This window comes from Podarcis pityusensis (genome assembly GCF_964106645.2).
Source record: "Podarcis pityusensis genome assembly, chromosome: 5".
Lineage (NCBI taxonomy): Eukaryota > Metazoa > Chordata > Lepidosauria > Squamata > Lacertidae > Podarcis > Podarcis pityusensis.
Window position 1 is genome coordinate 82,902,995 of NC_138032.1, and position 14,522 is coordinate 82,917,516.

The 14,522-nt window shown below is 43.5% G+C and overlaps 2 protein-coding genes across 4 annotated transcripts in view; one reads left to right on the plus strand and one right to left on the minus strand.

The window, feature by feature from the left end:
- Window positions 1-5,069: 5,069 nt before the first annotated feature.
- Window positions 5,070-12,721, minus strand: RPS24 (ribosomal protein S24). Of its 2 annotated transcripts, XM_081007688.1 has the most exons (7): window positions 12,632-12,721; window positions 11,908-11,973; window positions 9,995-10,204; window positions 8,237-8,347; window positions 7,539-7,556; window positions 5,650-5,673; window positions 5,070-5,153 (listed from the first exon to the last, which is right to left on the minus strand). In XM_081007688.1, the coding sequence occupies exons 1-5, from the start codon at window positions 12,632-12,634 to the stop codon at window positions 7,551-7,553; spliced, it is 396 nt and encodes a 131-aa protein (XP_080863814.1). In that variant the 5' UTR covers window positions 12,635-12,721; the 3' UTR covers window positions 5,070-5,153; window positions 5,650-5,673; window positions 7,539-7,550. The 2 variants fall into 2 exon arrangements, with proteins under 2 accessions (XP_080863814.1, XP_080863815.1); XM_081007689.1 differs by lacking the exon at window positions 7,539-7,556.
- A 1,205-nt stretch (window positions 12,722-13,926) lies between these two features.
- The window catches only part of POLR3A (RNA polymerase III subunit A), a 52,151-nt gene continuing 51,555 nt past the window's right edge, over window positions 13,927-14,522 (plus strand). For both annotated transcript variants that reach the window (XM_081007625.1, XM_081007626.1), the window contains exon 1: window positions 13,927-14,102. In XM_081007625.1, coding sequence (XP_080863751.1) covers window positions 14,059-14,102 — 44 coding nt within the window. In that variant the 5' untranslated portion in view covers window positions 13,927-14,058. The remainder of the gene's footprint in view (window positions 14,103-14,522) is intronic.

Genomic DNA, 14,522 nt, shown 5'->3' on the forward strand with positions numbered 1-14,522 from the left:
CATTTGAACCTCATAATTTACATTCCTAACCACTACACCACAACATTTCTATCCCCATAGCCACAAAATGGTTCTTAACTTGCAGATATGGGGCATCTCCAGACTGTCGCCATTTTGCAGGAGAGATTAAAGTGCATACTTGGAAATTTAGCTTTGCACTCTGGCACCCAGGCACAACAAACCCACCTTAGAATCTAAGCTCTGTGTAAATTTTGTGTGAGCAAATCAGGTTGAATGTTCAATAAATAAGTTCTCTTAGAGAACCCATCATCTCAGCTTATAACAGAGTCTTTGGTTCATAATAGCAATCCTTTCTGATACCATTTAGAACAGCCTTCCCCAACCTGGTGCTCTCCATCTGTATTAGACTACAAATCCCATCATGCTCAGTTAGCATGGGGTAAAATCAGAATGATTTGCCTAATGGATCTTGCAGCACCATAAATTCCTCTGGTTGTTTAAAAATCAGAAAGGATGAAAGCACAAGTCTGTGCCTCACTAAGTTTACCAACTCCTCATCTGGAGAGATCATCTGGTTCTTCAAAATCTCCAAGACAGGAAGGGTTTTCACAGGGGCGGCCATATTCCTTTTGCTTGAAATGCTTGATCCTTTATTGGGAAACTCCGCTGTTAACAGGATCACGAGGCCCATGCCTGGAGAGGACTCCTTATGTGGGAAGAATTGCGCCAGATAAAGCCCTTCCTCTTACAGTACTGAGAATGCAAAAAGTACACTGCTAGACCTCTTCACAGAAAACAGTGCACCTCAAGCATCCTCTTCAGGCATTGGTTGAATGTGGCAGAGCTATTTAGCCTGTCCTCCCAAGCTCACCCTCTCTCATGAGCCCTTTGCATCCAAGGACGCTTCTCAACCACATTGGGAGCATCCATGGCTCCAAAACACCACCCACTGCAAAAGTTCACCCTCATCGCAATAGGAGCAGGAGTTGTACCCCTCTTGACTTTTCCCTCAGATTAGGCTCAAACAGGGATTAGGTTCCACAAGGCAAATGGCTATTTCTCAGGTATCTGAAGCCAAACTGACCCCCCCAACCAGGATAGAATAGTAAGTGGGAGAGCTCTATGCTACCAGTTGTACCACAACTCTCCTTCTGTCCTAGGCCCTGTGCAAGTTTTCCCCGATCTTCAACCTGTCTTTTAGCTCTCTGCACAGAAGCTGTGCCTGTGGGGGGAATACTGCTTGCTACACTAGTACATTCCTCTGAATTGGCAGGTGCCAATAACTTATTTTCTCTACACAGCTACCAATTTGACTTTGCGCCAAATCCATTGGCCCCTTTTAAACATGTTTATTCAAGCCGTTAATACTTTGGAAAAAGGATGAAACATTAATACATTATTTTTTTAAGAATACAACCAAGAGACCACTCTGCTGTATTTAATACAGTGGTACCTCGGGTTACAAACACCTCAGGTTACAAACACTTTGGGTTACAGACTCCGCTAACCCGGAAGTAGTACCTCGGGTTAAGAACTTTACCTCAGGATGGGAACAGAAATCATGTGCCGGTGGCACGGCGGTAGTGGGAGGCCCCATTAACTAAAGTGGTACCTCAGGTTAAGAACAGTTTCAGGTTAAGAACAGACCTCCGGAACGAATTAAGTTCATAACCAGAGGTATCACTGTATACTGAGAATTTGAGAGCCTCCCAGTGTTGCTGGACGCGTTTCATCATCCCTACCCATTGCTCATGCTCATGGGAGCTGGAATTCAGCAACATTGGGGGGGGGGTAGGTGAAGCCATGGTTTTATATTGCTGGAGAGAACGTGCCTTCTGCAGTATTGTTTAAAGAGAGACTGCATCTTTGGTTTCAGCTGCTGCTGTGGTTACACTTCCCTCTAGTGACAGCTAGCAGAATACAAAATGCTACTTTTAAGTAGAACTGCATTTTACTGGATGTATGGAAGTGAGAGCTGGACCATAAAGAAGGCTGATGGCTGAAGAATTGATGCTTTTGAATTATGGTGTTGGAGGAGACTCTTGAGAGTCCCATGGACTGCAAGATCAAACCTATCCATTCTGAAGGGAATCAGCACTGAGTGCTCACTGGAAGGACAGATCCTGAAGCTAAGGCTCCAATACTTTGGCCACCTCATGAGAAAACTCCCTGGAAAAGACCCTGATATTGGGAAAGATGGAGGGCACAAGAAGGGGACGACAGAGGACGAGATGGTTGGACAGTGTTCTTGAAGCTACCAGCATGAGTTTGACCAATATGCGGGAGGCAGTGGAAGACAGGAGCGCCTGGCGTGCTCTGGTCCATGGGGTCACGAAGTCGAACACGACTAAACAACTAAACAGCAGCAGCATTTTACTGTCTTTTAAACTTTTCCTGCCTTATTCTCCAATACAGCTATTCCAAGCTTGACTTATAAATTTCATAAAGCTCACATTTTACGAACGTGAAGTTGAGCAATGTTTCACCAAGAGCAAGTCAAAGTTTGTTTTTAATATTACTGCTAGTGGAAGCGAGTATTGGGACTCTGAACTGCATAAGAAAGACTAACCAGCCTGTCCTCATGCAGTTATTCTGTGCAGTGTTACTGCTGGCATACAGTACTACCAAATGTTTACCAAGAGCACATCAAAAGGTGTGCAGGGGAGAAAGAGGTTAGCATCCTTCTGTCTCAGGAGACAATGAACGAGGGCACCCTTGCAGGGGTAATAAACTGAATTTCCTTTTTTTAAAATCAACGTCTTCCAAAACTATTGCTTTGATCCTTCCTCTGGAAATACGCATGCAAGAGGTGTAACTTGTAAGAAGTCATTTGCTGTACCAAAGATTACCCACAGTAGCCTTAGACCTCAGAGCATCACACATCAGCAACCTTCTTGAGACCTAGCCTGACAGGCCATATTAACCCATATACAGATGCAGTAACAGGGGAAAACTTTTTTTTACCTGCTGGATTTCCCTGCGAGAAGTTGGAAATCTTTCTAAGCTGCTCTCATGTTGAACCCAAAAAGCATTGTTTGACAGGAAACATGACACTACTAAATCTAGTAATTCCTGAACTCAGGAGCAAGACACCTCCATTTATGTGAACTCACAAACAGAAAGTACATTGGCTTCAACAAATTTAAAACCTAAAAATACACCGGCCACATGTCAAAAAGAAGCTGTTTCTTCTATAAATAACTATTCAATCTTCTTCTTTTTTGCTGTTTCCTTCTCAGCAGAAAAGCTACCCCAAATATGTTGACACAAGTGAGTGAGACACTTCAAGAGGTAGCACACTGGGAAAATCTGGTGTGAAGGGCTAATTGCCATTTTCCTAGTAATTAGGTCCCAGAGGCATCATTACCACATCAGACCCATCAACTGAAAAGTTATTTCAAAAAAAGAAAGTGAAGACTCTTGCAGCTGCTGAAGAGATTGCGCCAATGCTGAGGAAGTTATAGGGTGAGTTCCCTATCAAGAATGTTTTGCTTCATGTTCCATATGATTTTAAAAATATCCTTTCAGAGGACCCCTTTTCTATCAGCCCATCTGCTAAGGAGCACCTGAGCGTCAGCCTGAGAAACCCACTGCAGCGTAGAATTTTTAAAGGCATGTTCTGTGACAGTTCAAGTTGGAGGCAGTGACAAGTCTCTAGTCCTCACTGCTATAACCAAAGAATGAGACCCAGAACACACCACTCTCTTGCAATTGCACACTGCAGAAAGGTCTGAAGTACAGTGGAACCTTGGAAGCCGAACGTCTTCGAACTCTTAACGTTTCGGCTCCTGAACAATCGAAAACCAGAAGTGATTGTTCCGGTTTTCAAATGATTTTTGAAAGCCGAATGTCCGGTGCGGCTTCTGATCGGCTGAGGAAAGCTCCTGCAGCCCATCAGAAGCCGCGCCTTGGTTTTCAAATTGCTCCGGGAGTCGAACAGACTCCCAGAATGGAATAAATTCGAAAACCAAGGTACGCCTGTAATGTGGAGGAATCTTTCAATGAAGCATGTGTACCTACCATGGATCTCTCAAAAGAACCCTGGGGTTCCTCAAACTGCTTGAAAACCACTTCTCTGCACTATCACAAAGCATTGTGGGAAACTTTTGAGGCAGGGCGAGAAGAAAAAAAATAAGAGCATTGCCATTTACAGTGGTACCTCAGGTTGCATACACTTCAGGTTAGGGTTAGGGTTAAATTGTGCTCTGGCGGTGCGGCAGCAGCAGGAGGCCCCATTAGCTAAAGTGGTGCTTCAGGTTAAGAACAGTTTCAGGTTAAGTACGGACCTCCGGAACGAATTAAGTACTTAACCCAAGGTACCACTGTACACCAGTAGTTCCTTATTATGCAGCTTACATAACTTTGAGGCTGAGGAAACTTCACAGTACTAAAGATGAGAGGAGATGTATATTATTGGTGGGAAAGTACTAGGAAAGCTGATTAAGAGGCAAAAGTAGCAAGAGGAAACAAAACAAAATAGGGAGTTCCCTGAAAAACTAGGTCCCGGGCAGAACTACATGCAGAATTGACACAAGTAGGGTTGTGCAGGATATATTTGGGGGAACAGGGCAGACAGGGGAATTCTGATGGCTTGTTGCTTGTACAGTGGTACCTCGGGTTATATACGCTTTAGGTTACAGACGCCGCTAACCCAGAAATAGTACTTCGGGTTAAGAACTTTGCTTCAGGATGAGAACAGAAATCGTGCTACAGCGGCGCAGCGGCAGCAGGAGGCCCCATTAGCTAAAGTGGTGCTTCAGGTTAAGAACAGACCTCCAGAAGGAATTAAGTACGTAACCAGAGGTACCACTGTACTGTCAATTGTACCACTGTGACCTATAAAATCTAACAAAAACAGCATACAAGGTCAGAATTTCACATTGAGTTTTGATCCAACAAGCCAATTCTCTGGCTGTATGTTTCTAGGCTAGTGTAACCGTCTTATGCATAAAGCCTAATTCCCCACTCAATCCCTACTCAAGCTTCAAGACCTTCCAATCTGATTAACCGCCAGGGCAACATTAAGAGATACTTTTCTTTCTTTATTTTTTTTAACCTACAGATCTGAATTATGCTACATTTATCAAGTAAATTCTAGGAGCCCATCATTTGAGTTTTCACAGAATTTATTTGACCGGAATGCAACACAACAGTACAATCTCCATATATTTTCTGCCAGGATAATTTAATTTCTGTAAAGGAAAGGGAAGAGAATGTCAGTCAATATCGTGCACTAAATATACGTTCATTCTATAAAGCTAAGGAATTCTCCCCCCACCAACTGTAAGTAAATAAATTTTGACAAGCATGTCTAAAAGGGATTTTTCAATTGTGTGGCAATTTCAATCCAGCCAGTTGCCCCAACTGTTCAGAAGACTCTGCAGATAATGTGGGGTGCATTTTAACTTTGACTGCTCTGCCCACCTCTTTCCCCAACCCTTGAAGATGGGAGGAGTTAGGCTGTGCTGAGGAGCCAGATCACTCCCCACAATACCCTTCAAGGAAGAACTACTCCCTGCTGCAGATATTTATGATAGTTACTGTGACATGCACCTAAAGGAGGTTTTTAAAGAACCCCAATGAAGGAAGTTAACCATCAGTTATCAGACAGCCTTCAGGAGGAATGAACTTCTGAAGAGACCAGCAATAAGCAGGTCCCTCAGCAATGAAGGATGGATGTACTTTTACCTGTTAAAATCCACTGCTGGCTCACTGTAAGAAAGGGAGAAAAAGATGTCAGTACATCTTTAATCACATCATTTTCATTTAAAAGACAAGACAATCCCTTTAGGCTATGTACCATTGTTTTTACACTACTGGATGGCACCTATTTCCATACCTTACATGTATACCGAATTAATTTTAGTTGTAGCCTTGGGCTAACTAAAGAATCAGGCCCAGAATCTTATTAGCAGGCTTCCTGTTTCAGTTGTTTCAAGACCCAAGTTTGCAGCATAAATAGTACAGCGATGAAACACAAAGGATTAGGTGAGAAAAAGTCAAGTTGCAGGATGATTTTGAAGGTGAGAGAAAATAGCCACAGGTAGCTTAGGAGCTGGCTGCTTGTCAAGTGAATAGCTTAAGAAGCAGTTTGCCACGGTTAAGGGTAAGTTGTTTGCAACTTAAGGGGGATTATTGCAAACTAGACAAAAGGCAAACAATTCCTTGCCTCCCACTACTAAAAAAAAGCTTCTCACAAAAAACCAGGACACTTGCTAGATAAACACACATCAATGTACAAGCCTAAGTGGTATGATAAGGTCTACTATACAAGGATTCAAATACTTTGTGTGCATTTGCAATTATATTTAGAATATGCAATTGCTAATATGCAGCAGTGAGCCACACTATGTGACCTATGTAACAGCATCAGGCCATATTCCTCTCTACAGTGGTACCTCTGGATGCAAACAGGATCCGTTCCAGAGCCCCGTTCGCATCCTGAGTAGAACGTAACACACGTCTGCGCGTGTCGCCACTTCCACGCATGCGAGTGACGTCATTTTGAGCGTCTGCGCTCCATTATTTCCGGGTCGCCACGGAGCGTAACTTGAAAATGCTCGACCTGAAGCACATTTAACCCGAGGTATGACTGTACTCCATAGCTCAGCAGCCACTAGAATACAGGAAAGTATAGATAAACTGAGGGGTTTGTGGTCCTGATCCCCAGTTTTCCACCTTTACAGGCACATCAGCAGTGTCGTTAAGTTTCACTTTAAGTTATACATGAATGGAACAGTTCCAAGGAAGACTTTACAATCTATGAGATAGGGAAAGTGCCTTGTGAAGGTATTGTGATGCCTAAACCTATGTTATTTGTTCTCATATGGTTGTAAGCCAATATTGAAGCAGGCAGGCTCATGATGTAGCATCACAGAAAAGGAGAAACAAGGATGCTGGTGTGAAGAGCTCCAGAAGCAGAGGCAGCCTTGCACCTGAAGCAGTGTGGGGGAGACCTGGATAATGGGACTGTTCTGTGCTTGTGGTGAAGCAGGAGGTACATTTAACTATTTGAAAGTCTCAGATAAAAGTTGAAGCCTAGAACAATATGAATTTTTATAGTGTATGAATTGCCAGTTGCGTTAAAAAAAGAAAAGAGGACTAAATCCTCACCATTCAACAGAAGGGAACAGGATTTCGAGTGTTTTAGTTACCAACTTGTTCAGCTATATGCAGTTCTCACATGTAAATTCAACCCACAATGTAGTGTTTTTATAAGCAGAATATTTGCCTTGGTGTATGGCAGCCTGAAGCATGAAACTTCATCAAACTTTCAAGAAGGTTGTTGCACACTAAGTGAGAACATGCAACATACATTTTAGACATCTAGGGCCACACTTGTTCTCAATAAGGGGGATGCTACTCAATTTATAAATGTTGTATATTAACTACAGCACATTTAAGCTTACAAACCTGCCTGATACTACAGCAAAGTATTTCCTACTGGAAATTAAAATCTATAGAGGCAAGAAAATTTTGTTCCAAAGCAAAAACACACAGACAAAGCAAGGGAGCATTAGGAAGTCAAGCAAGTGATGCATAATACACGCAATCACATCCATGCTTATTCTCGGTACCTGCTAGGCACTTCATTTCTGATCAACAAGAATCCCAAGAAAGTAGGAAAAAAGGTGAAAGTAAAGGATTACTACTAATCAAAAGATTGAATTTACAGTAAGTCAGTCATTTAATGAAAAGTTTGAACTCAAGGCTATTTAAAATCCAAATTTAAACCATGCTTATGTTAAAAATGCCTACTGGGTTTAAGTCTGATTTCTGCACTGTTATATGTTAAGCAAAACTTGTATTCAACTTGAATGCTCCACGTTTCAACTCCATTAAATGCCAGGAAGTGTTTTTCTATTTACCTGTACCCACTTTACTGAGGGACATTTCAAGTCTCATTTAGTTGCCATTAGTATGTGCTATTTTGGAGGGTAAGGCAGGACAGGGTGGGGTCAGGCAAGATCTACTTTAGCTATGCAAGAGGGAAAGGGTGGGAAAAAGACACTCCAAAACCCTCCATCTTCAGATGAAGACTTTGGAGACTAGGTACTGTTACCTGTTTACTTTGTTATCTACTAAGTAATAAGAGATGCACAAAAGCTAAACTACTTGAGAAGCTAAGAACTACGCAGCATCTCAGCGTTACCTTCTGCAATCCAGAAGTAAAAGTTGAAATTTGAAAGAAAAGGAAAAGGTTATTTTTGTCATGAAACATCCAATATAGTTACAACAATGACTGCGCTTATGAGCACTGATGGGTTGAACTTACCTTCTTGCCAGCTCCAACATTTGCTTTAGCTGTTCCTCTGACTTTCTTCATCCTGTTCTTACGTTCTTTACGCTGTTTCCTTGAAGTCTTTTTCTTTTCATACAAACCATGCTAGTAAAAGGAAAGCAAAGTAAATCACTCAAAGTACACACTGGCATTTAACCTTGGACAGTCATAAAAAGACATCCAGTCCAATCCTGCTGCCAATGCAGGAAATCCACTACAGTGGTACCTCAGGTTACGAACTTAATTCATTCCAGAAGTCTATTCTTAACCTGAAGCGTGCATTCCCTACATAGGCCTCCCATGGCCCCGGAAGAGGATTGCGTTCATATCCCAGGGCAAAGTTCGCAACCCAGGACACCTACTTCCGGGTTTGCACAGTTCATAACCCGAAGCGTTCATAAGCAGGACTGTTCATAACCCGAGGTACCACTGTACAACATCCCTGATAGGTAGACATTCAGCCTCTACTTAGAAAGTGTAACAAAGCAGAGCCCACCAGCTTCCTAGGCAGTTGACTCCACTACTGAACAGCTTGCAAAATGCTTTTTCTTCTCATTTGAACCCAATACAGTTGTACCTTGGTTTTTGAACAGCTTAGTTCTCAAACATTCTGGCTCCCAAACGCCACAAACCCAGAAGTGACTGTTCCGGTTTGTGAACTATTTTTGGAAGCCGAACATCCGACGGGGCTGCCGCAGCTTCCATTCAGAAGCTGCACTTTGGTTTCCGAACGTTTTGGAAATTGAACGGACTTCCGGAATGGCTACTGTTTGACTTCCAAGGTACGACTGTAATTCAGGTTGTGGCCTCTGAAGCGACATAAGGCAAATTCACTCTCTTATTTATATGACAACCCTTCAAAAGTTGAAGATGGCTCTCATTATTATGTTCTAAACTCTAATCAAGGCTCAACACACCCAGATCATTTGAGCCTTTCCTCACAAGACTTGGTAGCCAGGCCTCTTATGATGTATGTAGGCACATTAAAAAGTGGCGATGTTAACAATTTCAGTAGAAGAGGAGGAGTTTGGATTTGATATACCGCTTTATAACTATCCGAAGGAGTCTCAAAGCGGCTAACATTCTCCTTTCCCTTCCTCCCCCACAACAAACACTCTGTGAGGTGAGTGAGGCTGAAAGACTTCTGAGAGAAGTGTGACTGGCCCAAGGTCACCCAGCAGCTGCATGTGGAGGAGCGGAGACACCAACCTGGTTCACCAGATTATGAGTCTACCACTCTTAACCCCTACAGCACACTGGCTTCTAGTAGAGTGTAATGGCAAGTATTTATAGGAACATGAAGTTGTTACAAGTTAAACATGGGAGAATCGTGGAATTGTACACAGTTGGAAGGGATTACAAGGGTCTTCTAGTCAGTACCCTACAATGCAGGAATCATTTGCCCAATGTAGGGCTCAAACCAACAGCCCTGACATTAAGAGTCTGATGCTCAACCAACTGAGCCATCCCAACCGAGCACAGCATCTGCTTTGCATGAAAAGGTTCACTGCAATGAGGGGACGGACAAGATACACATAGATATAAATAAAATACTGATGTTATCAATATCAAACTTCTTAATACCACTAAGTACAACAATAGCTTAAGATACCATTTTAAAATAAAAAATTCAACAGGAAGAGTGTATCTTTAGCAGAACAAACGCTTCAAAAGGTCCCAGAAAGAAAGAAAAACTATTTAGCACGACCACCCCAGTCTTTCCAAACAAGGTAAACAACCGAAGAAGCCTACCCTGGCTAGTCTGTGCTTTGGTTCATTTTTCTTTGCATAGTCGAGGGAATCGTAGATCATGCCAAAGCCTGTTGTCTTCCCACCTCCAAAATGAGTCCTGAAGCCAAAGACGAAAATGACATCTGGGGTTGTCTTGTACATTTTGGCCAACTTTTCGCGGATTTCAGTTTTGGGAACAGTGGCCTTTCCAGGATGAAGAACATCTATCACCTATACAGAATTGACAAAACATTAAACACTTTTAATGTATTTTGGGGGGGGGGGGGGGGAGAGACCTATGAATGCAAAGAGCTTCACAAAAGTTACTATTCGTGAGCTACTTTATTTTGTCACACACATGTAGGCCCTAAACATCCTCTACGGAAATCCAGCTGTCCCCCAGCACTGATGTTATTCAGGTGGCAATAAAAAAACCTATTTATATTTACATGGCGACGCGGGTGGCGCTGTGGGTAAAACCTCAGCGCCTAGGACTTGCCGATCGCGTGGTCGGCGGTTCGAATCCCCGCGGCGGGGTGAGCTCCCGTCATTCGGTCCCAGCTCCTGCCCACCTAGCAGTTCGAAAGCACCCTTAAATGCGAGTAGATAAATAGGTACCGCTGTATAGCGGGAAGGTAAATGGTGTTTCCGTGTGCTGCTCTGGTGCCGGTTTGCCGGAGCAGCTTCGTCACGCTGGACACGTGACCCGGAAGTGTCTGCGGACAGCACTGGCTCCTGGCCTCTAGAGTGAGATGAGCACACACCCCTAGAGTCTGTCAAGACTGGCCCATACGGGCAGGAGTACCTTTACCTTTTACCTTTATATTTACATACTTTTTGCACGTAGTGCAGATGGCAGTCCTGCAAAAAGCTACTGGGTAGGTTTCACCTAATGTCAGTGGAAGAACTTTACAAGGGCTTCTTTAATAGAGCTTTCCTCCCCTTGGAATTGGTTCCAAGGAGTTGGGAGAAGCCCCAAATAGCATGTGTGGCAAAATGTTCTCTCTGGCAAACCAATGTGCTGGTGCAGAGGAAACATGTAAAATAGCAAAACGAATGAATTCCACCAACTGATTGTGCTATACTGGTTTTCTTTATATGCAATGCACTTTAAGGACTTTTCTGTCATTTAAGACTGCTTCAATATCACAAGAAGTGTAAACCACAAGGCAAAACATGCACATCAGAGTACAAGTTGCTCCTAGCACAGTGGTAGCAATGCCCTGTGTGGGACATATATATTAGGATGCAATATAAACTTTTGAACATGGGAATGAAAAGCAGTACGGAAACATTTGCTAGGGGAAAATTCAGGTTCCACGGCCACATTCTGGAATATAGCTAGTAATTTCTTTAGCTTCTAGTCTTCCTGTACAAAGCATTCTTAAGTTCTGAGTCTATTACAGCTAGCTTCAGTTGGAAGGCGGGATCACTGGTGTTCAAATATATATTAACTTGTGAACTAGAAAGTTAACAATACATTCAACATATAAATGAACAAAAGATTGATAAATCTGAGTAGCCCTTGTTTACCCTCACATAGAAAGACTGACAAACCGGCTGGACCATTCCAGCTTTCCAATGCACTCCTTGCTATGCCACAGTATGTTATCATGCCAAAAAATAACATTAACAGTAGAGGGAGCATGACAATTTATCAGATATTTTAGTAATCTAAAATAAAACTTCTCGATAACCATTCAAGAAACTTTGCTTATAACTGCAACTCAAGATATTAACACAGTAACAAAAACAGATCAACACACTGTAGCGTCCCAAAATATAATGCTATATTACTAATTAATCCAGGAAAAACACTGCAGCCACTAAATTTACCAACCTCAGCTTTAACACAGACATAGAACTTTATGTATGTGAAAATTAGGCTATGATTATGAATGAACCAAATAAAAGTATTAACACATCTGCCTCACCATCTGCTTACGCTGAAGCAGCCTGTTGGTCATGAACTTCCTTGTTCGGATGGTGACCGTGTCGTTCTGCAACAAAAAAACAAAATTCAAAGACACCGTGTGTATTAATGTCTGCCAATGCAACGATTTGAAGCTACCTTAAAGTGCCAAATTTCAACTATTTTTCAAGGGAGGGGTATAAACTGCTACCTACCCGCACCCTGCCTCTTAAGTTTAGGCAGACATGAAATAAAACAATAAGATAAAATAGCGATTCATTGAACTAGCAGCCCTTCCATAAATCCGGCGCCCTCCAAGTGGTTGAGATTCCCAAATCTCACCAGCCTCGGCCAGCACGGCAAGGGATGGTGGAAATTGGGGATAGAGAAACAGCAGCAACGCCTTGGGAGAAAGCTGATACAGGAGAGGACATTTTGATATAACTAACACACACACACACACACACACACACACACACACGCTCCGCCATCCCCGTTTATTGGTAGACCAGGCCGCACACTAAGCCCGAAAGCAGAGCGGTGGAGGGGGGGGTGCGCCGTTCAGACCGCGAGCCGGACCCCTAAAACTCCCTCCTCCCGCCCAATAACCGGCCCAGCACAACCAGAAAGCCCCGCTGAAGGGAGAGTAGCCGCTCCGAAGGCCAGCGGACAAAGGATGGCGCGGGGCTAATTCGGATTGAAGCCGCCTCTCCCAGGGAACTCGGGGGAACCCGACGAGAACTCACCATCTTGGCGGCGTCTCCGGCAAAAGGAAGGAAGGAACTTTCGGCAGCCAATCATATAGCGGCGCTCGCGCGGAGGAAAAGAAGGCGGGCCTTCGCGTCCAAAAGGGAGGGCACAGAAAACGCGTCGACGGAAGTCGACGGCCGACCATAGAGACTTCCGAGTGTCGGTACGGATGCCTGAGCGGCCTGTTTACTAAGAAAGGAAACAAAACTCGTTTTCAAATAGCTGACCTGCGTGTCGGCTTTTCTTTGTATCGTGAGAACAAACAACGTCGGCTTTAAACGCTTTAAGGTTGGCTGTCATAAGGCACCGCTCGCCTGCCAGCTAATCGCACAGCTTCACTGATAGATGACTGTTATATATTGAATTTCTATGCCGCCTTTCGTCCGAGGAAACACAGGGCGGTTTACAGTAGAAAAACACAAAAATTGCAGTTTACTGTAAGAATGGACAACTATTAAAGGATGACATGGATATTAAACAAGATGTGGCAATAGGAAGAAGAGATGGACGTATGTTCGCAACGGGAGTGAGAAACCTGATTTTAAGAAATTACATTAAAGTCATTTGGACGGATTTGTAATAATTTGGAAAACTAATAAAAAATATTATTAAAAAGAAAAATACAAAAATACATACTATAAGAACAAACGAAAGCAATAAACACCTTCCCCCTGCCCAACAATGCACACACTTTAAAAGACCACAATAGATGGTTTAATCAGCCAAAGACCTAATTAATGAAAAGGTAGGGAAGCAAAAAAATATTTTGCAATACGAAAGTACCAAAATGCGCAACATAGTTGTGGTTGCAAAACGCCCTCCGTTCCTCTGGTGTTGGGAGCCGTAGAAATTCAATAATAATAATAATAATAGTTACAGATAGGTAGCCGTGTTGGTCTGCCATAGTCAAAACAAAAAAATTCCTTCCAGTAGCACCTTAAAGACCAACTAAGTTAGTTCTTGGTATGAGCTTTCGTGTGCAAGCACACTGTGTATCTGAAGAAGTGTGCTTGCACACGAAAGCTCATACCAAGAACTAACTTAGTTGGTCTTTAAGGTGCTACTGGAAGGAAATTTTTTTGTTTTAATAATAATAATGATGATGATGATGATGATGATGCAACTTTCTCTGGTCTGGGGCGGCTGGCAGGTGGGACCCCCCCCCCCTCCGCGCGCTCACCTGCGCGCTCTCCTTCCCTTTCGTTGCACCTCCGGCCATTAGGTGGCGCTGCGACGCCGGGTGGATGCGGCTCCGAAAGCGGCGACCCTTCGCGGTTGGCGGCGACACGCACGCGCCCGATGCCCGTCTGCCGGCTGCGGTGTGCAGCTCGCTCAGGGGAAGGAGGAGGCGGCGGCGTTGGCTGCGCACGGCTCCTCTCTCTTTCCTTGAGCCGTCCCCGGGACAGAGAGGGGAACCGCCGCCATGGTGAAGGAGCAGTTCCGCGAGACGGACGTGGCCAAGAAGATGTAAGCGGGACTCGGGGGGCGGCGAAGAACAAGCTTGCCAAGTTGGGGGGCGAGGAAAGCGGTCCGTTGAGTGGTGTGGAGGGGAAATGGTGCAGCAGCACGGGAGGCACCTTACGGAGAGCCCCTTTTGGAGAGCAGGAGGGATAAATCTTTTTATTTTATTTTTTATTATTTTTTTGAAAATGATTTTTATTTGATTTTACAAGCGTAGAGTTATAACAATACTAAATAAATATCCACATTTAGAGATTTCTCCGAATCTCCAGACTTCCCACCATCCCCTCCATGGGTCTTATTGTCAGCATTTTCAGCTGCATATTATTTCATAATCCATATTTTGTATCTGTCCATAATTGTCCACAGTGGTTGTTACATTACAAGTGTTATTCAAATCCTGCTATTGTTTTCATCTGCTTACAG